Source organism: Miniopterus natalensis, chromosome 1 (assembly GCF_054644295.1).
Source record: "Miniopterus natalensis isolate mMinNat1 chromosome 1, mMinNat1.hap1, whole genome shotgun sequence".
NCBI lineage: Eukaryota > Metazoa > Chordata > Mammalia > Chiroptera > Miniopteridae > Miniopterus > Miniopterus natalensis.
Genome location: NC_142081.1, coordinates 114,221,845 through 114,246,840, shown reverse-complemented (window position 1 = coordinate 114,246,840; position 24,996 = coordinate 114,221,845). Strand labels below are relative to the sequence as shown.

The following is a 24,996-nucleotide window of genomic DNA, read 5'->3' as shown; positions in this document are numbered from 1 at the left end:
TCATGGACAGTCCCACAGGGAAAGCGAGATGAATATCACAGTCAGAATTCACTTTGTAGAAATCAGTTGGCTAATTTCTTTAAAAATAATTTCCAGAGATGATAGTCGATGGAATGCATTATAGGTAGAATAAGTCACTTATTCAATATAAGCCCTTGAAACTACCGATTACCAAAAGCCACCTGATAGCAAGATAGTTCCTAAAAAGAAAAAGAGAACAGCCACTCTTTTCATCTAGCTTCTGTACCACCAGAAATCTCCATTTTACTAGTTCATTCTGGCAGTTTTTACACCAATTACATAAGAATATTCAAAGGATAAAGGACACAGATTATATGATTTTCATAATGAGAGGAGTTGTTACTTAATTTCTTTTAAAGAGGATCTTTCCCTTGGCCAGGTGGCTCAGTTGTTGGAGTGTCGCAGGTTCAGATCCTGATCATGGCACATACCCGGGTTTGGGTTTGATCCCTGGTCTCCGGGCCTGTAAGGGAGGCAACCGGTAGATATTTCTCTCCCATATCTACGTTTCTCTCTCTCCCTCTCCTTACCTCTCTCTCTAACATCAATTTAAAAAAAAGTGAAGTCTTCAAAGTCTGAAAAACTGAAATTAAAATTCATAATTAAAATTACTTTAAAATAATTCTTATACAGTAACAATGTCTAAAAAGTTAAGGAGGAAAGGAAATAACACATAATGAAAAAAAAGTGCCCATTTTGATCTAGGAAGCAACATAAAGTATTTTAAAAATTTCTGATGTCAAAAAAGGCCCTCCCCCCAATATCAAAGTAAATATTAAAACATTTAAAACAATACTATATAGAAATAGGTACTTTAAACTTTCTAAATGAGAGCATCAAAGCTCAAAAGACAATGTTATGTAGGTGGTAAACTAGAACTTTAAAAAAAGTTTAAGAGACACATTTCCCTTTTCACCAAAAATTGAAAGCAAAAATAAAGAAATGTAATATCCTCTAGTAATTAAAATAATCAAAGGGAAAATGAAAAATACTAAGGGTCATGAATTAAGCTTAGGCTAAAAGAGTTCCTCATGATGTTGAAAATCTTCATTTCTGTTTTAAGAGGAAATACTAAACTTGCTGGAAGAGGAACCTTGTATTTCCACAGCCCTTGTTACTGTAGATGAGAAGCTGACCATGTTAATTCCCCTCATTTCTCCCCTAAAAGGAAATCACTTAGCTGGGTCTGAGCAGGAGCGGTGACATTTCTCCATTCGTGGCACATGAGGGGCTCACCATGTCCCAGCCCCTCACTCCTCATTTAAGATAAGATGGCACTGGCCCGCTGCGCAGCACTAAAGTTATCGCAGCTGCGGGATTTTCTTACCGCCGCCCTGCACAGGTTTTTGTTTTCACAATATCTGGAAATGGCCTAGGAGCAGGAATCAAAGAGAGCACAGACACGTTAGAAATCACAGGGCTGCAGCCTGAGCACAGAAAGCACCACCGCTGAGCCGCACATGCCGCTTCCTCAGGCGGGTGATGGCTCCTGCCCGTGGGCAGCTGCGGGCTCCCTGCCGAGCCCTTGGGCTTCTCCTTTAAGCTAATTCACTGAGGCGAGTCTCTTAGGGGCTGTGATTAGACGGCCAGAGGAAAGGGGGACGGAGGGTTTATTTTAAAGTTTGGGTTTTCTCAGTGGCGTCTAAGGCGTGACAGGCTCCTAACAACACTATCACCTGTTGCCTGGGCACTTGGTCCCTTAAATATAATAAACACACGGGGGCAAAATCAGTGTTTACTCAGCTATTTAAATTCTATCCAATCTTCATTAGTTATTATCTGCTCTAAGCAAATTTAAATGAGGCAGGCTTCTGCTGTACTTTCCTGAAAGGTAGGAAAGATCTAATGATTGAAGCACCACAAGGTACTGTTTCACTTGCAAGTTAATTATGGTAGAAACACGCTGTTTCCTAAAGTACAATCAAAATCCCATAGGAAGTGTCTATTTTAAGAGTGTCCATTTCAATTGTGAATAATTTTGTTGTATACTCACCAAAAGTCAGAAGCCATAAATATGACTTTGTTCCATGTACTTTGCCATTTCCATTAAAAGCCCATGTACTTTCTACTCCGAGTATTTCGAACACACATTCCACAATTAATACAGGTCCCTCAGGTGAGCTTGTCTAACAAACTCACGGGACTGAACTGTGATATATACAGAAAAGGCATGAACTTGCAAAGTGAGTTAAGGTGGTAAGTAGGTTATGTTTGTAGATATGATTAGTGATTCAATTGTAAGAAATTATTCATGTATGATTAGAAAAAAAGAACAGAGTTTAAAAAAACCATCAAAGATTAAATTTGATTTAAAATATTCTGAATCATGGTCACAGAAAAGATAATTTTCTTCTAATGTGGGATTCCTCCTATCAACCATAAGAGATACCGGAAATATGATGCAAAAGAGTTAAGTCTTAAACCTGTTAATTTTAAAAGCTTTTCATTTTCCTACATAATCTGAGTTACCCACAGATGGTGTCTGGTGTCTGGTGGAAACCCCACTCTGTGACTCCGCAGCCTTACCTCCAGGGCCTGTGCTCTTTCTTTTCGCAGACAAGCAAATTCATTAGGCAATTTGTGGTCACTTGCTAGGGACCGAAGGTCAAAATAGTATTTGGCATAGACACTGGCAGAGACGTGCAGACGAAACCGGAGTAGAAATAAATACTGCGTCTCCAGCTCATTTCTGAGGAAGAAGGAAAACACAAAACCCACACGGGCGCGTCAGTCCCGGGCGCCCGCAGGCCCGGCTCAGCCCGAGGCTGCTCTGACTTAGTTACGAGACCGCAGAGGCCCCGCTGCGCTGCTGCGCTAACGCTCAGACAGCGCCCAGGGCGCAGGGCGGGGGCCCTTCCGCACCCCAGCACTTTGAGGTCGGGACAAGGGGGAGCAGGGGACGTCCCCCTGAGCCCTGTGCTGCTGGCCCGGGCTCGTTCCCCAGAGTCCCGGCGGCGCAGCTGGAGGCTCCCGCTCCTCCCCGCGCACAGGCCCCGCTGCGGTGCGGGCGGCAGGAGCTGCGGGGCTGTTTCTCAGCTCTGAGACCCTGCGGGCTTCCTCACCAGGCCTGTGCCAGGAAGGGGCTCATGAAAGGAGAGATGTGCCAACACAGGAGCGGGCACATCGCCATGGCAGCAAATGGGGCCACTGAGAGCTGCCACTATTATCTTAGAGGGACAAGTCTTGAGGCAACAAGGAATCACCTCTAGTAAATAAATAAACAAAGATGCCACACTCAGGGGGAAAGGGGAACCCTCCCCGCCCCCAGTGCACCGGGCTAATGTCAAAGGGCACATGCAAGTTTCTGTTCACCTGAACCTTACTGGGGAGAGAAACTGTCACTATCACAGACCTGGAAGCACTTTTAAAACTTTGGAAGGCAGAAGATTACAGATAGATGTCTTGGCTGGACTAAGCCCACCTTATGATATGGCTTCTGAGCGAGCACTAGAGTCAAACTCAAACAGTGTTCCCCACGCTGGGATGAGATCCCGAAATGTTCAGCCTGCCCTGCCCCTTCCCAGAACAGCAGGGGGACATTCCCAGGTGAGGTGCGTTCAATAAAGCAGGAAACGAAATTTGGGAGCAGTCCCTTGTTATGTGACCATAGTGCTGTCACTTGCCAAGAGGTTAAACAGAGTAAATTGTACTACTTCATGGTCATCCCTTGATAGAGTTACTTAGTAAAATGATAAATACCTGAACAAATGTAAGATAACCTTTTTTAACATAATTTGCTTTCCTAGTTTTAAAGCTTTAATATTTTATCCATTGGATAGGTCAACTAAAGCTTGATGTTCTTCTGTATGGGGAGCAGTCAGAACATGAGCAGAGATGAGGTTTTTCTCACTTCTTACACTTTAAACCTAACTCAACCTACTTCCAAAATTAATTTCCTGTTCATATGGCCATAAGTCTATAGAAATGTGAACCAGGTAATATTCTGATAATCAGATAAACAGAACTTACGACAGGAATAGATACACTTTACTGTCCCATTTACATTTTCATCACAACTGCATGCTAATTGTGACGTATAGCACCTACCTACGGTCACCATGTCTGTTAACAGGGATTAATCATGAAGCAAAGCATGATGCCTACAGATCATGCAGCATCTGGTTTTTTCTTTGTTGTTTTTTAGTTTTTCAATGGCTACATGGCTGGATGGCAGACCATTTAGGGCACAGCAAATTTTCTGAGTAGCAGCTGCTCAGTTTAACTTATTCTTTCAAAGGAAAATCACATTCTAAAAAGACATATAGATGTTGGAAAGTTTTAAGAAAAAGCTGATAGACATCAATTTTTCAGTTTAGACTCAAAGGAGATCGCTACCAATAGTAGACAACAGCAGGGGGATGATACCAACGTATATGAAACATGGTTATAGTACCTTCTAATTTCCAAAGATCATAAACAAAAGCAGTCTATTATAAACATAGTTCCTGGTGTTTCTCTGTTTATACACAAAAAGCATTCTCTACAACTAGCCTGTACCTACACACGGCTGCCATTTCCCCTGAAGCTCACATCGATGACACCTCACACATTTCCCTGCACATTCTCTGATGTTATAACTAGCCCTTTGCGGTCGTTTGTTTACTCTCAGCCACCAAAGCTTTTTTACCGTTCTGGTTGTATGTCTGCTCTCAGCCACCACAGCAAGGAACCGTACGAATCTTAACTCCATTCATGTATTAGTTCATAATTTTTCTTCTTTATCCTTCATAATCTTGCATGTTATGTATCACTGCTCTTTCAATGGAAATTAATTCCAACCAGTACCACACCCATGTCCAAATTTAATATGACCACAAAGGCCTAGAGCCAGATCCCCAAGAGCTGAGTTGCAGGTTTTTAGAAAACTTCAGCTCCCACCATGGCAGACCTAGTGTTCATGAGCACAAAATATCCATCACTCCAGGGACCAGTTTGAAGACTGATGACAGTGGTGTCAAAGTCACTTTAGCTTCTGCAACTTCCCCCCCAAAAGTAATTCCATTGGTTTCAAATTTATTATTTACTGTCATACCCTTTGCTAAGATCACTACCAGCAAGGTCACTCTGACTACTCAGTTTACACAATTATCAAAGTCTGCTTTTCTACCAAAAGCCACTTTAACAGCTACTGATAATCCCTGGCCCCTTCTGTTTGTCACAAACATCCTCACTTTAGTTCTCAATATGCATTTTGGTCATTCTGAAAGGGTCTTTATCTAGAGTAATGAGCAAAGGTAACAGAAACATATTCTGGCTACTGCCCACCATCATCTCAATTTCCTACGATGTTAAATATAATCTAGAAGGGTCCTTTCACATTTTCTTAAAGAGACGCACAAAGACATTTTCAAAATTGTTATGAAGTTTATTGGGGTCACACTCGTTAATCAAATTATATAGGTTCAAGCATACAGTTCTCTGATATATCATCAGTATATGGCATTGTGTGCAGACCACCCAAAGTCAAATCTTTTTTCATCACCAGATATTTGACCCCCTTTACACAAAGACATTTTCACTGTCAAGCAGGCACTCTGTCTGCTGGAAACACCTTTTGGGCTCATCCTGCCTACCACCCTCAGGGCCTTCACAGCAGTTAATGTGGCCAGATCAAAACTCCTTGTGATGTTTGGGGTTCCACTCCCATCTCTGCATGCCAGCTCTGAGGAGCACCCTCATGGGTAACCTATGGCCTCCAACAAAGCACTGCTGTGGTTGCTGAGTGCCCCTGAAAATTATCAAGTGGGGTGAGCACTGGGAGAGGCCAGTGATGTTTCTCTAACTGCCTGAGAGGTAGGAACTTCCTAAATCATCAGACCTAGTTTTAAACACGTGAAATGCTCATTAAAGAGCAGGACAGAGCACAGGTATCTGCAACCTGTATATGTGGCTAATCTTCTATCCTGGTTTCTTTAACAACAGAACTTTCAGATAAAAGGAGAAAAAGACCAGTAAAAGCAAATATACAATGTGTGACTCAGGTTTAAGCTATAACCCCCTCAATAGTCTAGAGGCCCTAAGGCCGTAACAGTGGCCAAAAATTTATTTCAAAGGCGAGATGTATGCCCCTTAAAAATGGACTGGAGACAACAGAAAAATGTTGAGTGGGATCCAAAAGGGTGGTAGAGTAGGTAAAAGTTACCCTCACTCCTCACAGGACCAAACTGGAATTACAACTAAAATATAGAGCCATCAATTCGAATAACCAATAGAAGACTAGCTGAACAGGAGTCTTATAACCAAGGATTTATGAAGAAGCCACATCAAGAGGCTTTTGGTAGGAGGGGCAGAGACTTGAAAAGGGCTGGCCCCGGCTCCCACGTGCACTGGCCAAGCACCCAGAGGGCTATCTCAGCTACAAAGGTCTCCTCTTAAAAGCACAGGGGCTCAGCCCCACACCCAGCTCCCCAGCCCAGAGCACTAGAGCCAGGCAAAGGAGCCCACATAACATCTGGCTATGAAGATAATCAGGGATCTGTCTTCCAGGGAGAGATAGCCATCTGATAGAAACCCAGGCAACCTCTTAAAGAGCCAGCATACAAAATCTTGTTTATGGTCACTTACCCTAAGCACAAACAAAAGGAGGGTGGCTCAGTGTAGACTAGTGAAAAGAAACTAGGATGTGTAGCTCTGGGAGAGAGCTAAGGGACAGCTTCCAGAATCTCTGTGATGAGTCCCTCTCCCCCACTGCCCACAGAAATCATCTTTCTTGGGTTAAGGACTCTTCTCCTATGATATCACACTGAGGGAAAGCATAATCCCACCCTCTGGATTCCTGTCCTCTTACCCTGCAGAGCTCATATCCGACAGAAAATTCAGCTACCTGGGCCGAGGGTGTAGAGGTCTGGGCAGGCTCAGGGTGTGTCAGAAACGGAGTTGTGTGGCTTTGGTTCAGGGGCCTTTTCTCCCCACCCTCCTTCCTTAGAGCTTCACAAGTGCCACCTCACCCCTATAAGAGATCCACTAGTTCCACCTTCTGGAATCCTAAGAGCCCTGCCCTGCTGGACTTGGGGTCTCCAGGAGCTCTCAGCTAAATCAAGGAAGACTGAATTGTGTAGCTTCAAGTCAGGGGCCAATTTTCCCTTGCATTTTCAAGTGGTGTACAACCATCCCTTCACATCACCAAATCTTGGTCTGTTTGGGCCTGAAAAACTCTGTTGGTTGACAGCAGGTGACTCCCTGAGAAACCGCTTTACCAAAAAAGTCTGTGGGCACCCAGCATTTGACAACTGGCTTTGATGTACCCTGGGAATTTTTTTTTTGAGTGGCCTGAGACTCAGCACTGGCACAAAGTTTCAATATGTACTAGTCTGATAAACATCACTTTCCCCTACCTAATGACTCACTGAGTACCTAACTCACCTAACTTGGTATTTCCAGAGGCTCTTTCAGTGACCCAGCTTAAAAGGCAGCCTACAGCCTGGCCGGCCGTGGCTCAGTGGTTGAGCGTCGACCTAGGATCCAGGTGATTGGGGTTCGATTCCTGGTTAGGGCACATGCCTGGGTTGTAGCCTCAATCAATGGCTCTCTCATCATTGATGTTTCTATCTCTCTTTCTCCCTCTCCTTTCCTCTCTCTGAAATCAATAAAGATATATTAAAAAAAAAAAAAAAAAAAGGCAGCCTACAAGTGGAGGCAGGTAAAGGTGGATTGCGAAGTGCCTGGGGCCTTTTGCTGACCTGCACCAAAGCTCACTGTTGGTGGGAGGTGGCCCTGATGAGCAGCTTGGCCCTTCCCATGCACTCCCAGTCAAAGCAAGGGCAGCCTCAACTGTGACTCACTTTATAGCTCCAAGATGATTGCCCAGGGCCAGTCACAGGTAGAGTCTGACATTGACCTGCACTGAGTCAATCCCAAAAGGCCTCAAAACCAACACACCCAGTGGCAAGCTTCAGACAACATCAGAGCAGGACTCAATTAGCTCCATAAACAGCACATACAAAGGGAGATCTCAGGAAGAAAAAACCCTGCTGAGGTGAATTCTGCTTCACATGGTAAACTTCTGCATATCAGCTCATACACTGTGCTCAAGGTCAATCCTCACAGTCAACCAACATGAGGGTCAACCCCACACAGAGATGGGCCAACAGCAATCATGACTAAACTACAACAGAAGGGCTTATGTATCTCAAACAAGAAACATTCTTGGAGCACCAGGTAATGTGATCACAGAGTGTGCCATGAGTCCCACAGGATACCTACTACAAAAGGTTACACTACAAAGACAAAGAGACATAGCAGAATGACTTGATACACAGAAACAAACACAGAGAGGTAGTCAAAGTGGGGAGACAACGAAACTGGCCTCAAATGAAAGAACAGAAGAAATCCCCAGAAAAATAATTACACAAAATGAAATCAAGCAATCTACCAGATACAGAGTTCAAAACAATGGTTATAAGGATGCTCAAGAAACTTAATGAGAACTTCAACAACATGAAAAAGGACCTAGAAATCATAAAATAGAAATAGTCAGGCCCTGGCCAGTGTTGCCCAGTGTTTAGAGCATCACCATGAGGACCAAAGGGTTATGGGCTTGATTCCCAGTCAAAAGCATGTACCGGGGTTACTGGTTCACTCTCTGCCCCCAGTCTGGGAGCATGCAGGAGGCAACCAGTCGATGTGTCTCTCTCACATCGATGATCCTCTCTCTCTCTGCCTTTCTCCCTCCCTCCCTCCTTTCCATTCTCTCTGAAAAGTAATGGAAAAATATCCTCAGGTGACAATAACAACAACAAAAAATCCAGTCAAAAGAGAAGAATACAATATCTGAAATGAGGAATACACTTCAAAGAATAAACAATAGGTTAGATGAGGCAGAGGACTAAATCAGTGATTTGGAAAAAAGGCAGAAGAAAACAAAATTGTAAAAAATGAGGATACTTTAAGGGACATCTGAAACAACATGAGGTATAACAATATCAGAATCATAGGGATTCCAGAAGGAAAAAAGAGAGAGCATGTGAGCAAGTAATTAAGAGCTGATTTGAAGAAATAATGACGGAAAATTTCCATAACCTGGTGAAGGAAACAGACACAGAAGTTCAGGAAGTGCAAAAAGTCCCAAATAAAATGAGCCCAAAGAGGCCCACACCAAGATAAATCATAATTAAAGTGGCAAAGATTAAAGACAGAGAATCTTCAAAGCAGCAAGAGAAAAGCAATTAGTTACCTAAAAGGGAGCTCCCAAAAGACTGTAACTGGTTGTTTTTTTTTTTTTTTTTACTGTTAAAGCCTTCGGTTTTATCTTTTAATTTTCTTTATTGTTGAAAGTAATACGGATGTCTCCTTCCCCTCGCTAAGACCCCTTCCACCCTACTCCCACCCTGTCCCCAGGCTTTTATTGCACTATTTTCAGTGTCCATAGGTTGTGCATATATGCCTCTAAGTTCTTTGCTTAATCTCTTCCCAAGTCACCCTTTACCTCTGATATACATCGTCTGTTGCATGCTTCACTGTCTAAAAATATGAAACGCTGCACAAATTTGCTGGTCATCCTTGTGCAGCAGCTACACTAATCTCTAGGAAGTGATCACGGTAACTGATTTCTCAACAAACATTTCAGGCCAGAGGCACAGGCAGGACATATTGAAAGTGATGAAAAGGGAGGACTACAATCAAGATTACTTTGCCCACCATGACTATCATTGAAAATTAAAAAAGAAATAAAGAACTTCCGAGACAAGAAAAAGCTAAAGGAGTTCATTAATACCAAAACAGAATTATAAGAAAAGGATCTTCTTTACGGATATGAAAGAAAAAACAACCACATAGTTATAAGAAATGAAATGGTATTAAAAACATATCCATCAATAATCACTTTAAATATAAATGACTTGAATGCTCAAATCAAAAGACAAAGGGGAGCTGATTAAACAAGAATACAAGACTTATATATATGCTGCCTACATGAGACCCAGCTAGGAATGAAAGAAACATGGAGACTGACAGTAAATGGATGGTAAAAGATAGTTCATGCACATGGGGAAAGAAGCTGGGGTAGCAATACTTATATCTGACAAAATAGACTTCAAAACAAAGGCTATAATAAGAGATAAAAGGGACACTACATTGTGATAAAGGGATCAATCCAACAAGAGGATATAACCCTTTTAAACATTTATGCACAAACACAGTAGCACCTAAATACATAAAGCAGATCTTGACGGACATAAAGGGAGAATCCACAGTAACCCAGTCACAGGAAGAGATTTTAACACCCCAATTGACATAAACGCATAGAGCTTCCAGAAAGAAAATCAACAAGGAGACACTCATCTTAAATGACACACTACACCATACGTATTGAATTGATATTTTCAGAGCAATTATCCTCAAAGAAGCAGAATATATACTTCAAGTGCACAGAAAATATTTTCTACAATAAACCATATGTTAGAACACAAAACAAGTTTCAAAAATTTATGGAAACTGAAATCATATCAAGCATCTTCTCTGATTAACTTTTAGTGTATAATACTAAAAGTTAATAAGTTAATTACAAAATAAACTGAAAAACACACAAACACAGGGAGGCTGAATAACATCCAACTCCACTGGCTGGGTTGCTCATTTGGTTGGAGTATGGTCCCATACACCAAAAGGGTGAGGGTTTGATTCCCTATCAGGACACATACCTTGGTTGTAGGTTCAATCCCCAGTGTGGGAACGTATGGGAGAAAACTGACGAATGTTTCTCTCTCCCTCTCTCTCTCTAAAAATCAATGAAAACATATCCTTAGGTGAAGATTTTTAAAAATTAAGTAGCATTTAACTAAACAATCAATGGGTTAACAATTAGATCAAAAAAGAAAATGAAAGGTACCTTGAGACAAATGAAAATGAAAACACAACAACCCAACATCTATTAAATACACCAAAACCTATCTTAAGATGGAAATTCATAAACCAGTTTTCCTCAAGAAATCAGAAAACGTTCTAATAAATTATCTAATATTATGCCTAAAGGAATGAGAAAAAGAACAACAAACAATGCCCAATTGAGAAGTAGGAAGAAAATAATAAGACCATACTGGAAATAAACAAAATAAAAATTTAAAAAATAATACAAAAGATCAATAAACCAAGATCTGGTTCTTTGAAAAAATAAGCAAGATTGATAAACCTTTAACCAGATTCATTAAGAGAAAGAGGACTCGAATAAATAAAAGCAGAAATGAAAGAGTAGGAACAACTGACACCAAAGACATACAAAAGATTATAAGAAAAGATTATGAACAAATATATTCCAAGAAATTAGATAATCTAGAAGAGATAGATAAATTCGTAGAAATATACAACCTTCTAAAGCTGTACAAAAAAGAAACAGAAAATCTGAATAGACTGATTACAGCTAATGAAATAGAAACTGTAAGAATTAAAAAACAAAAACAAAACTTCCAACAAACGAAAGTTCTGGACATGTCACAGGTAAATTTTACCAGATATTCAAAGAAGAACTGACACCAATCCTTCTCAAACTATTCCAAAAAATTCAAGAGGATGGCAAACTCCCAAGCTTATTTCATGAGGCCAACATTATCCTAATTCCAAAACCAGATAAATACACTAAAAAGAAAGAAAATTATGCTATACTATCCCTGATGAATACAGATACAGAAATCTTCAACAAAAATTAGCAAACTGAATTCAGCAATACATTAAAAAGGTCATACGCGATGATTAACTAAACTTTATTCCTGGGATACAAGGTTGGTCCAACAGCCGCAAATCAATTTACATGACACACATAAACATGAACAAAATGAAAGATAAAACTATATGGTCGTATCAAGAGATGTAGAAAAAAAATCCATAACACATTTCTGAGAAAAACTCTCAGCAAAATAAGAACAGATGGAACATATCACAACATAATAAAGGCCACATATGACAAACACATAGCAAACATCATACTCAATGAAGAAAAAATGCAAGAATTTCCTTAAGATCAGGAACAGGACAGGGATGTCCACCTTCACCACTATTATTCAACATAGTACTGGAAGTCCTAGCCACAGCCATCAGACAGTAAGAAAAAGTAAAAGGCAACCAAATTGGAAAGGAAGAAGTAAAACTGTCATTATATGCTGATGACATGTTACTGTGTATAGAGAACCCTAAAGATTCCACAAAAAACTACTAGAACTGACAAATGAATTCAGTAAAGTATCAACATGAGATACATATCCAGAAATCAGTTGTACTTTTATATACCAATAATGAACTATCAGAAAGGCAAACTAAAAAACAATCCCACATATAATTGCATCAAAACATACCTAAGAAAAAATGTAACCAAGGATGTAAAAGACCTGTACTTGGAAAATTACAAGACACTGAAGAAAGAAGCGGAAGGACATACAAATAAATGGAAGCATACGCCATGCTCATGGATAGGAAGAATTAACATCTTTAAAATGTCCGTACTACACAAAGCAATCTATAGATTCAATGAAATTCCTACCATGATACCAAAGGTGTATTTTACAGAAGTAGAATAATCCAAAATTTTATACGGAACCACAAAAGATGCTGAATAGTCACAGCAATTGAGAGAAAAACAAACAAGGTTGGAGGTATCATGCAACCTGATTTCAAACTATCCTACAAGCCTATAGTAATCAAAACAGTATGATAACAACATAAAAACAAACCTATAGATCGATGGAACAGAATGGAAAGCCCAGAAAGAAACCCACACCTATATGGTCAATTAATATTTGACAAAGGAGGAGAGATCAGTCAATGGAGTAAAGATAGTCTACTCAATCAATGGTGTTGGATAAATTGGACAGATACTTCCAAAAAATGAAACGAGACCATGTTCTTACACCATATACAAGAATAAACTCAAAATGAATTATTAACTTAAATGTAAGATTCAAAACCATAAAACTCCTAGAAGAAAACTGGCAGTAAAATCTGGAACATTTCTCTTAGTAATATTTTTTTTGCTGAAGCCATGAAGATATTTACAGCACTGTTTTTTTAGGATGTGAGCTTGTAAAATGTTTGCCAATAACTACTAGAGAAATACATTTCAAATTATCACAGAGATTATTACCACAATAACACAAGAAGGACAACTGATTAGTGAGGAATATGAATTATTATAGCAAACCTGGACAGAAAAATGAATGTAATTTTATGCCTCATTCAGTTCTCTGCACAATGGAACCTTTAAAAATATCTCTTAATATGTAAACTTTGTGGGGGCAAATGAAGTATTGGAAAATGGTTAGAAAGTTCACCAAAACCTTGCAAACTCACATGTCCTTGAGTGTGATGCCCTGGTGGATTTGGCAGAAGTGCAAATTCCATACAGCCCGGTCTCTCAAATACTTGGCAGCAAGAAGAATGGCTCCCAGAACAATTCTTCTCCAGTTCGTGGGGCAAATGTCGATCTCAGCATAAACTGTAAGTCGTTCTAAGTAAATCTGCAGAAGTAGAACACTCATCATTGATTCTAGTTCAGTTTAAGTGCTGCGATAAGAATTGTTAGGAATCACAGATTTCTTTTGTTTTTGACACGCCTTTTACTCTTAGGTTCTACAGAGGCTGCTTGGCCAGCCAAAGCCAGAGGCCAAGTCACAGCTGCAAACCAAATACTTTTCTTGCCTACTTGGCCCATGTGAATTCCCAGCCCACTTTTCGGTCACAGGAATGAATGGACACCTTGGCAAAGGGCTCCCTGAAGGAATGTTATTACCATCCCGCTTGTAAAGGGCAGCACACCCAGGCCCGGCGCAGATGCCTGAGTGCCTGCCATGCGCGCTGCTTCATACCTGGCTGGTAGTTATGGGGCGATTTTACAGAGCACTTGAATATGTAAATCCCTGGAAATACTGAGCACATTTGTATCTTCTTTACACAGTAACTACTCCTTTTGTGGCACAAGCAGAAGATAAAACCTGGTCATCAAGAGAGCCCCCCAGTGGCTGCTGTGGGTGCAGCAGGGCAGGCAGGACAGACAGGAGTGCCTGAGGCAGGTCCGAGCAGCTGTCAAGTATTCCTGGACTTAGTGTCCTTGAAAGAAACACACACGCACACAAAGAACAGTCCTGTTATATCCCCCAAGCTTCACATCTCCATTATCATTTCATGAAATTCATCTCTGTCTCACACAACCAGAAGCTTAGTCAATTCTGTTGGTTTCAGGTGGTAACAGAGCTGCCAGCGTCTATCCCTGGTCCTCCTCTAAACCTGCCAGGTAGCTGGTGAGGTTTCATGATTTCTTTCACATATTCGATGTCTATTCCACAAAGAACAGAGTGGAGTTAACAGCTAAATAAAGGCTATAAAGGCAAGTGGTGACTTGTTACCTCAAAGGATGCTTTTCAGAAGAGCATGTGTGCCATCGGACAAAAAGAAGAAAGTCCCACTTTAAAGAGTATGTTTACTGTCTGAGGTGATCAGATTGACAGCTCAGATTTTCCAAAGCTCTTAAACTCAACTATATTTTCAAAATCAAATGGCTATTGAACATTATGTGTTGTCAGTGAAAGTTTACACCAATCTCCCAAAACTCAGCGCTGTCAGGTATTCTAAGAATGAACCTCCTTACAAGGTTCAACTTTCTACTTTATGGGAGTAATCAGAGGCACTTACACAAAGTTGGCAAACTCTCAACTTCCCATCACCTTCACTGACAGATGTGCTATGAGGCACTATTCATTCATTTATACCACTTGCCCCCCTGTGTCAGTGGAATTGAGATTTCTCTTCTCAGTGAAACTCTTCTATCAGTGAAGTTGTTCCCCTCCCACCCCCTGAAACCCTGAGACGGCCTCCTCACATTGTTCACAGTAAATGCCCTGATGAGGCTTCTCATCTCCCATTCTCTCCTCAACCCACTTTAGTCTGCCCCTGGCACTGACACTCTACTGAAGCTACTATTGCTAAGGCCATCGCTGCCTTTGGCATACAAACCAGAGCTCTTCATACCCCTCCCCAAGCACTCCCTAACATCATATAGGGCAGTGTCACCTGTCTAGGTGTTTAGCCAAAACCCTCCAATTGAGTTACCCTGCTGCAATCGGTTAGCAATTCTTGTCATCTCCACCTGTCATTGGAAATCACACTGCTATCTCTTCTATTTGTCACTTCTCACCTGTGTCACTGTTATTGCCTCCTGACTTCTTGGCCTCCACTCGGACTCCCAGCTACAGTCTCTTCTCCCCAAAGTAGCCAGGATGGCCTCTAACTAAGAGCACTTCTCTCCCCTGCTCAATATCTGCCAAAGGATTCCGTTCAAACAAATAAAAATGTAACTTCTTCCCATGGCCTGCAAGCTACTAGGCCCTATAGGACTTGCCCTTCTATGGCCTCATGTCCTGCATTCTTTCCCTCATTCCACTCACTAAGCACAATGGCCATACCTCACTTTTCCTAAAACACAAAAAACACATTCCCGTCTCAGAATCTTGCACTTGTCCCCTCTGCCTGTAAGGACAGAGCTCCTCATCTTCCCAGTTCAGTGAGGTCTCTTCATCCGCAGCACTTAGATCTGTAAGGACTATCACACTAAATGGAGAAGGCCCCAGGACTAGCTTGGAGTAGTGGCAAAGGGAGAAAATAATAAAAAGAAGTCAAGATAAGTGAGGTTCAAGAGAGAGAGTGTGGTCAAAATGCTAAATGCTGCCAAGAAGTTGCTCATTCCATAAATGTCCACTGAATACCTATTCATGTCACTGTTCTATCTTCTACACACTTTTTATTCATATGCTTTCTCTGCATTTGAACAGCTAACATTAAATCCCTACCTCTAGCTCAGATCCATGCTCTAATTCCATGTATTCGAGTGATTTCTAGAGACCTCCACTCTGCTGTCTCCCAGGTGCATCGAGCTTAACTCGTCTACAGAGAAGTCACCTCCTCCAACCCAGACGCTCTCCCTCCTGTATCACTTGCTCTCCTCATGGGAGCACCACTCTTGCCTTTCTCCAGCATGGGCTAAGCACTCCAAGTGGCTGGTGGCTCCAGGAAAAGGCCTGCGTCTGACCCATTGCCCATTCAGGGGTCTCTATTCAGAAGCACAGGCTGCCTCTCCAAGGTTTGAACTGAATACTGAAGGAGGCGGCACTGACCTAAGGAATCTTTCCCTCCAGACCAAGCAGTAGGCTTTCCCCTTTAGGTTTGCTGGAGCAGGAATTAGTACAATCCCATTACTTCTCACTAGAATAGGACCACTTATTCCAGATGATAAAATCTGACCATAGGAATTCTGTATGAATGACACAAAGGTCCTCACACAGCTGTAGCTTAGCAGGCAACTAGCAAAGCCTTGTCAGACACCACTGCACGCCAATCCTGGGCAACTTCACAGGCAGGCACGAGAGGACAGCAAGGATGGGTGAACACCCATCATCCAAGGAACAGAGAATTTAGGGCTCTAGTTTCCAATCAGGACACACATTAGAACTGCCTGGGGAATACAGCCTGGGACTCACCTTACACCTACACTGAACCGGTCACTGCCTGAGGGCCCACAAGGTTCTGTTATTGCCAACATCCTGCCCCATCAGCACACCTTGTAGGTGTGCACATGTGCGCACTGCATGTGCACATGTCTCCTGAGGTGTGGAGGGAGAAATGGGAAATCTCTCCTGCTGCCTCTGACATCAATTTTTTCAGGATGAGAAAAGCAAGGACATTTGAAATCATAATGATTATTAAGCATAAATGTGTGTATTTCACTTCCTTTGATAGGTTTCCCTTAATGAAGTTCTGAAAGAATCCTTACCAAAGTTGTTATTAAAAATTCAGCTGTTAGCTTTAGGGCACTGAAAAAAGGCGAAATGAACTTGTAAATAGATTCGAGATCAGGATTATGATGAAAGTTTTCCTCTGGAACCGCTTCCTGCTGAAAGGAGGAAAAATGCAATGTAAGTATCCACTGAAGAAAAACAAGAAGTGCTTTCCTGAGAGTCGTCTTCTACCTGTGCCCACCTGCCTCTGAAAATAATTTTGATTGGGTGACATGTCTTTTAGTCTTTTAAATATAAACAATGGGACCTTAAAAAAACAACAGTGATTCAATACAAACACTCATTTAAGATAAATGCAGGCACAACCTCAGAAACGTTACTTTCCACCTTCCCCATACAGAATTCTATGTAAATGTAAAATATCTTTAGGCTCAAAAGACTTATTGATCGCCATGTCCTACCTCTCTGCAACCAACTCTGAAAATGTGTTTCCAGTTTCCTGTACCCACAGGGCCCTAAGGCTGTGCCGTGCTAAACAGCAGGCAGCAGTCACATATTGCTCTAGGGCATCAGAAGATGGGAACTGGAAATTTTTTAGTCATTCTAATTAATTCAAAATTTAAATAGTTGTTTAATTTTCTTCATAGAAATCTTCACATATCTGTTAGGTTTATTTACAAATATTCATATTGTTTGATGTTACCGAAAACTATCTTTTAAAACAATATACTTTTCTGGAGGGGGCATGTTTACTCACCTTAGCTCACCACCTGTACAAAGCTGAAGCTCAGTTCTTACTGACGTATTTCCTATACAACATTCCCTTTGTAAAATAATTAGATACAACATGGGGTGAGGAAGAAAACCAAAGGAAGATAATTTTGATGTCAAGCTGGAGGGAGTAATTTTCTTCTAGTGATTAATTTCAAAGTAAATCATCATGAAATAAACACAATTGTATGAGAAAAAATACCACCTCAATACAACTGATACTTACTGTCAGTGGATGCAGTCTTTCATCAAAAATGTCCTTGGTTCTATTTCCATCTCTATAAAATAAGGAAGGGATTTTAAAAACAAATCGAGGAACTGTTGATATCTTAGTAACACATCTGCTGGGAGTAGAGAGAGGGGTGGAGGGAGAAGCTTAACCTTCTACAGAGTCCTACTAATTCTTAGATTCCGTAAGAAGTTTCTGGCCTCTTTTTACCCAGCACATCCAATTCTGTGAAATCTCCTCCACAGTGAGCAGCCAGAGCTGCCCCTCCAGGCGCTGACCCTCCCTGACAGGCGACGCTGGTCACCCAGACAGACGCGATCTGCTGCCTCGCCCTGGCCACACAGGAGCGCGTCACCGAGCAGGAGCCGGGCCATTCGTGTGAATACGAGACTCATGTTTCCCAGTTTCGCTTCTCTTGTTATTTTCCTATATTATTAATGTGTTTCTTCTTGTCTCTTTTAAATAGTTTGAGTTAAAAACTTGCCTTTTTATTTAAAAATGACCAGTTTTTGGCTTTAGAGAAGGGAGAGACTGAGAGGAAAAAAACAGCACACCGAATGGCTGCCTCCTGCACACGCCGAACTGGGGATCGACCCTGAAACCCAGGAACGTGGCCTGATGGAACTGAACCCACAACCTGGGCATGTGCCCTGACTGGGAATGGAACCTGCCACCTTGGGGCGATGTTCAAACTGAGCCACACTGGCGAGAAAAAACAGTCCTATTTTTTTTAAGTTTAATTTTCCACACAGTGGTTCCCCAAATGTGTTTTGCAGGCCTCTGGGGTCCCCTAGACCAATTTCAGGAGACACGTGAGGCCAAAACTGTTTTTAGAGAAATCCTAAGGCATTGCCTGCGTCTACACTGACACTGCAATGACTGTATAAAAGAAAAGTCAGTAAAACTGGCTTCTGAGCCTGCGTCAAGGCAGGGGCACCGCCCTGTGCTAGGAGTCACTCTATTCCTCACGGCCACTGGTTGAAAAACAAATTCTGCTTCACTGGAGAACATCCTTGACAAAGCAGTAAGGATGGTGTTATTAAACGCTGATTCTTATTTATATCTGACAGGGGGAATGTATGCATTAAGCACTTCTGCATATCGAATAGTGGTTGTTAAGGAAAAGCACTTGTGACTTAGTTGTGAGCTGAACAACTGACTTTTTTCATTGAATAACATCTTTATTTGATAGTATAACTGTCAGTCTCTCAAAACTGAAAAGTAAGCATGTCACTTCAAGGAAAACAACTTGTACATTTGCTACCAGGACGCAATTCAAGCTATCAAGCTAAAAATCAAGACTGGGGAAAACTTGTACCTTTTTTGTGTGAGCCTGACAGCTTTTCAATACTTAAGGGACTTTCAGGGAAGACTGGTGGTGATATGATGCTAACTAACAACAGTGAATTTTAATACTGTATAAAGTAATGTGAGCCAATACTTTCCAAATGACCAATGCATAATATTATCATAAAGTTATTTATAATAAAAAGATTCATTCAGCATACAAGATATCTGAATGGATATTAATTTAATAGAGACCTTACTAGAAGTTCATAGATATGGTTTAAAATTCCATTGTGCCCGGCCAGGCGTGGCTCAGTGGTTGAGCATCGACCTGGGATCCAGGCGATCAGGGTTCAATTCCCGGTCAGGGCACATGCCTGGGTTGTGGGCTACAGCCAATCAATGACTCTCTAATCATTGATGTTTCTATCTCTCTCTCCCTCTCCTTTCCTCTCTCTGAAATCAATAAAGATGTATTTAAAAATAAATTAAAAAATAAAGTTCCATTGTAACTAATTTAAGAAACCAGCACTTGTGGACTTTGGGTACAGTATCAAAGAATATCCACAATTATCAGAAGGCTTTAAAAATACTCCCTTTCCTAGCCATACATTTACATGAGGCATGGTCTTCACATTGTTTCTTCAAAACAAATTATCAAGGTAACTGAAGTAATCACAAATGACTGAAGACAGGGTATACATGAGATCAGCTGATGTCTATTACCAGACATAAAGAGACTTGCAAAAATGTAAATAAATGACACAATTTCCATTCAATGTTTTTGTTGTGCAAAGTAACTCTCCTTTAGAAAATATTATGTTCATACTACGGTTCCCAATCAGGGGTGTTTTGTCCCCAGGAAGCATCCCGCCCTGGCTGGAGACATGCTCTGTTGTCCCCGTGTGGCGCGGGGAGAGTGTGCTGCTGGCATCTAGTGAGGACAGGCAGGGATGCTGCGAAACATCCTACAGCGCACAAGGCAGCCCCCAGAAAAAAGTATTATCTAGCTCAACATTTCAACAGTGCTACAAAAAACCATGGTTCAACATACAAGGGAGTTACTTCTAAATTCTCAATTTTAATTTCTAATTTCTAATACAGTAAATATCAGTATAACCCACATAAACAAATATCCTTTGGGATCAATAGCTTAAGGGTTGAGTCCTAAGACAAAAACAATTCTCTTTAATAATGTAATAAAAGCACTCTACAGCTTACTCCAATAATGCCCATATATATTACCTAACACTAAAGTTTATATCTTATCAGTTTATTAGCTAGAATAACAAGACAGGTTTTAAAACTCACCTTTTCTTGATGTGGTAATATATTGCTAATACCAGGCTGTGGAGAGAAAAAAATGGAAGAACAGAGTCCATGTTAGGTCTGAAGACATGTCTTAAAAGGGATTGTGGTGGGGAAGGACCTTCCCAGCTGCCCAGTGCCCATGAAATCCTCATTCAGAACAGTTTCTTTCTCATGGGCACTTTTTGCCTTGTTGCAGTTCTCTGGCTTTGAGCAAAATTAGGAAAACCAAAATGCTAGGGAATATGCTGTTAGAAGACATGTTTTGGTTGGTTATTTCAGTATGGAAGTTATTACACATCTCTGCTGTAATTTGCCCTTTGCTCATAGAATCTTTGATCCTGTACAAGATAGATCTGTTTGTACACATGCTTAAATTTAAGCCATACAGTAGTTTTTCCACCCACCCATCTTCCATCATTTGCCTAAAGGTAAATTAAATTCTCTATGCCAAACCAAATCATTTAAGATCACTTTTACACAATTGTTAGAAAATTTAATGGCATATATAAGAACCCACAAAATCAACAGTTCTAACTCTCCTAAAACAAGGAGTGCCAACAACACAGCATAGCAGTATACAGGGTAATATTAATAACATTTATTTCCAAATTAGTTTAAGTGCAATCTTAATGAGCAGATGTACGTCCTCGGGTACTGTGTAAGGTACTGTATTCCTAAGGTATTCACAGATTCCGTGTAATATGAAACAAAGGAGTACTGTAGATTAAGTTATATGCTTTTCCTCTTTGCTCTCAGTTTCTAAAATGAAACTCAAAATAACTGAGGGAAAGCAAAATTGAATTTTATAACTAGGTCTATAGAATATGAGCACTTGTTAAAAGGCCTGTAACATTGTTAGTATCTAATGGGTACTTCTATAGGGCTTCAGTTTCATCTTCAAATTGATTTTAAAATCAGAGAATTTGAAGCATATAAGCTGAAAAGAACCAAGGAAGTTGTGATGACATTTAATTCAACAACCCATTTTACAGGTAAGGTAACCAAGGTGAAAACTGACTTGCTCAAGGTCCCGGCAATGGTGAGCAGCAGGCCTCTCCCTCCTGCCCTCTCACCAGGCAGTGTGCTGCCCAAGCTTGGCTGTAATTGGGATCCTCAGAGGGGCTTTAAAAACCGCCTGGCTCCGCCCTGAGATGATCTGACTTAACCGGCACTGGGTATGACTCTGGGTTGTTTTGAAAGCTTCTCAGGTGACTGCAATGTGAACACATGGATTAGGGTTGAAATCAGGATCACCCTGGATGCTTTTCTCCATGTAATGATGCCCCCCATCCTTCCTCAGCTCATCAAAGGCTTGTGAGAGGGAGTGTGCTGGGGGAGGGGACAGGGGCTGCGTGTGTTTAGAGACATACATTTTGAAAAAAGCTGCATCCGTGATTCTAATAAGGCTCACCCACCCCATTGGGAACAATGCGCTACTGCCCCATAATAAACAGCTTTTCAAAACCATTCCTAATAATTTTCTCAGAAAACCTTTATTTTACAAATAGTAAATGTACTGACCATTTTCAAAACCTGATGAGAGGAAATTAAAGCCTACTGTACTTCCAAAAATTAGACTAATTTGGTGAAAAAAAGCATAACACCTACTTGTCTGAGCAAGGTTAGTCTTTACAACTACTTTTGAATTATATACTGTAACATCAGAACCTGGGATTCAAAAGAACCTATGGAATGCAGCCAGAGTGGAGTCGTTTTCTTACTCCAGGATTTAGTGTCCTGGCTGCACAAAAAGATTAAATGATTATGTGATAGGTGCCAAAGCTCAGGACTTTAGAGAGGTTTGGGGCTCAATTTTTGATGAAACACAATTTGATCTCAACTACTGTTATAAGTGAGAGAAGAAAGTTACAGTATTATGATTGTGAACTCCCAGTTTTTAATAAAGTAGAAGTTACTGAGAATTTAATTAGTAAAAAAGCTGGTACAAGAGAAACAAAATTAAGTTTATGAACAAATTATATTTTTAGGACTGAAAAATTAGGAATGAGGCTACTAATATTTTCAGGTAGCATTTCCCAAACTGTTCTGGAAAATCAGCTCTCATATCCCAGGGAGACGCTGATAATGCTCCTTGGAAAACCCCAATGGAATTCAGGAAGCTCTATGTCCTATTTTAATTTTAATTCGCTCTTAAGTAGCTTTAAAGTTTCATCTTAGCATGTTTTAAAGTGCATCTGCAATTGTAAACTATGTAGGGCTCACAGAACTTACTGAATAATTTTCAGCAGCATCATGACACTGTTACGTTTGCTTAAGTATAGACCTGACTGTGGCTGCGTTTCCAAAACTTCACTTATCTAACTTTTTTCTGCTTTGATTTTCTTATATATGGATAGATACAGTATCTTGGAAGTGTATTTATATATCTATATATACATATATAACTAAATTTAATACATCTATAAAGTTAAAACCTCAGTTGAACACATTTTATCCATGAAGAAATCAGCCTTGAGAAGTTGTTCCTTAACCCTGGTTTGGTGCATTTTTCCTGGGAGGAGAAGTGAATTCTAATACAGAAATAGTGCAGGAAAAACAGAACAGAGGAAATCTGACCAAATCCAACTAAGTGTAAAGGCAGATGCCCTGGGCCAGTGGGGGCCGAGCTGGTCCTCCTGCCAAGAGCAGCTTCCAGAGTAGCACATGTGGTTTTAGGCCTTTATCTCATAAAGAAACACTTTTCTCTAGAAAGAGTCAATGAGAAGCACCTCGCCTTGCATTTTGTTCAACAATATCTCAGCCACAGTATTTCCTCAGGTAAAGATGAATACTTTTGGGGGGAAATTTATATTTGCTCACTGGCTTTCCCGTCTTCCATGTTCTCAGATTAAAATGGAAATTGAAATCAATAATAATTGATACCAGTTTCTTAACCTGATCATGCAAAAGTACAATCAAATGAGCTCACACATGGGTAGGACGCCTGTAGCATAAGGTGTCTGTCACTGAGCCCGGGCAGCCTATTTTACTCACCATTGCACACTGATTCTCGTCTCGGGCTGGCAAATTGTGCTGTTGTCTAAAAATATTGTTGAGCATGAGCTATATTTTTCTCTGTGGTGATCTGGAAATACCTGAAGGGGAAGGGGAATAGAAGAAAACATCACAGTAAGTTAAACTTAGAAAAGTGTTTTTTCTTTGTTAAAATATCAAACATGAAAGCTCAGGGGGTGTAAACAGCCTGACCTGTGATATGCTAGGGCAGGAAAGGTCACCCTGGGGCGAGGTCCCCATCGCCAGGAACAAAAGCGTTCTACCCTGGTGACAAACCTGGCCTGTCGCTCCGACTCTGTTCATCTCTGCCTAATGCCTACTGTATCGGTGCTGCTGTATTTTTATAAACTAATTCAGATGAGCCTTCCTTTCTCATATTATTATAAAGCAGCTTTCAGCATGCGGTCACACTTTCCCATCAGGATCTCCCACAAATACACAAAGACAGGACAGGGAGAACACCTAGCTGATATCTTTTAAAATGCAGAGCATTTAAAAACTGCCACTAGCCAATAATCAGAAATATCTTTATATTATCTAAAACACAATTTTGCCAGTTTCAGATGTCTTACTTCAAAGCCACTTATTCCTCATTAGCCAAAAGTTCCAGAGGGCATAATTTGAAAAGAATCACTCTTTGGAGGAATAAATTTTTTCAAGCTAGAAATATATATAAATAATATATATATATATATTTTTTAAAATATATCTCTATTGATTTCATGTGCCCTGATCAGGAATCGAATCATGATAGCCTGGATCCTAGATGGACGCCGTACCCCTGAGCCATGCCATGCCGGGCTCAAAGTAGAAATATTTTAACTATACTTAAAACTCTGATGTTTCTTAAGCTATGTAGTTAATCTGTAATTTACTTTTCGGATCTCAAAAAGACAAATACAGCATAAAATGTGAAAACTCATTTGAATACTTTTATTCTAAGTGGAAGGTCATCTTTTAAGAGCACTGCTATACAAGTGTAATATGGCATATAAAACACCTTTAAAAAGTCAATTATGACCAAAAACCTATCTACAGGGGGATAAAAAGAAGAGGGAGAAAATGTACCAAAATATAGACTAGTTGGTAAAACTTTAGGTGATATTTGCTCACATTTTCCTCCAGCTAAAATTTTTTTCTACTATAAATGTATATTGTTTGTATTTGAAAATATTCGTGCTAAAACATTGAAAATTTTTAATTTGGCATGGGCTCAAAGCTCCATGGGGTTCATTTAGTAAATCAACAACTTACAGTCTACTGGCCTCATCCAACCAAAGGAACACTGAACACTCTGCCGTCAGTCCAGGCCTCCTCCCAACTATTCAGACTTCCCAGGATCGAGTATCTAGTATCCCCCCGAGGGGGCAGAATTAAGCCTCCTGGCAAAGCCTGGGTATACTGGCTGCCAGGTTACTTTCCCCTCATCTTGCTTGAAAATTTAAAACAATTGTTCTTCATGGTTAAAACCTTACTATTGATGGTTTACAACCTCAAAGAACTACAGTGACAAACATAAAGATAAAAAATGCAAATACAAAAAAAAAGAAAAAAAAAGGCACCAAAATACTATGGGAAACTTAGTGTTCACAGGTATCTGAACCCCTGGTTGGTCACTAGAATGGACAGAGACAAAAATCCTGCTGTATCTTC

General features: G+C 40.6%; 1 protein-coding gene across 1 annotated transcript; it reads right to left on the bottom strand.

Annotated features, from left to right (window-relative positions):
- Positions 1 to 1,282: 1,282 nt before the first annotated feature.
- LOC107544724 (cyclin-Y-like protein 1) lies at positions 1,283 to 23,621 on the bottom strand. Its single transcript, XM_087821434.1, has 7 exons — positions 23,323 to 23,621; positions 20,329 to 20,364; positions 17,728 to 17,779; positions 16,766 to 16,885; positions 13,294 to 13,460; positions 2,548 to 2,710; positions 1,283 to 1,393 (listed from the first exon to the last, which is right to left on the bottom strand). The coding sequence occupies exons 1-7, from the start codon at positions 23,451 to 23,453 to the stop codon at positions 1,283 to 1,285; spliced, it is 780 nt and encodes a 259-aa protein (XP_087677560.1). The 5' UTR covers positions 23,454 to 23,621.
- Positions 23,622 to 24,996: the final 1,375 nt, after the last annotated feature.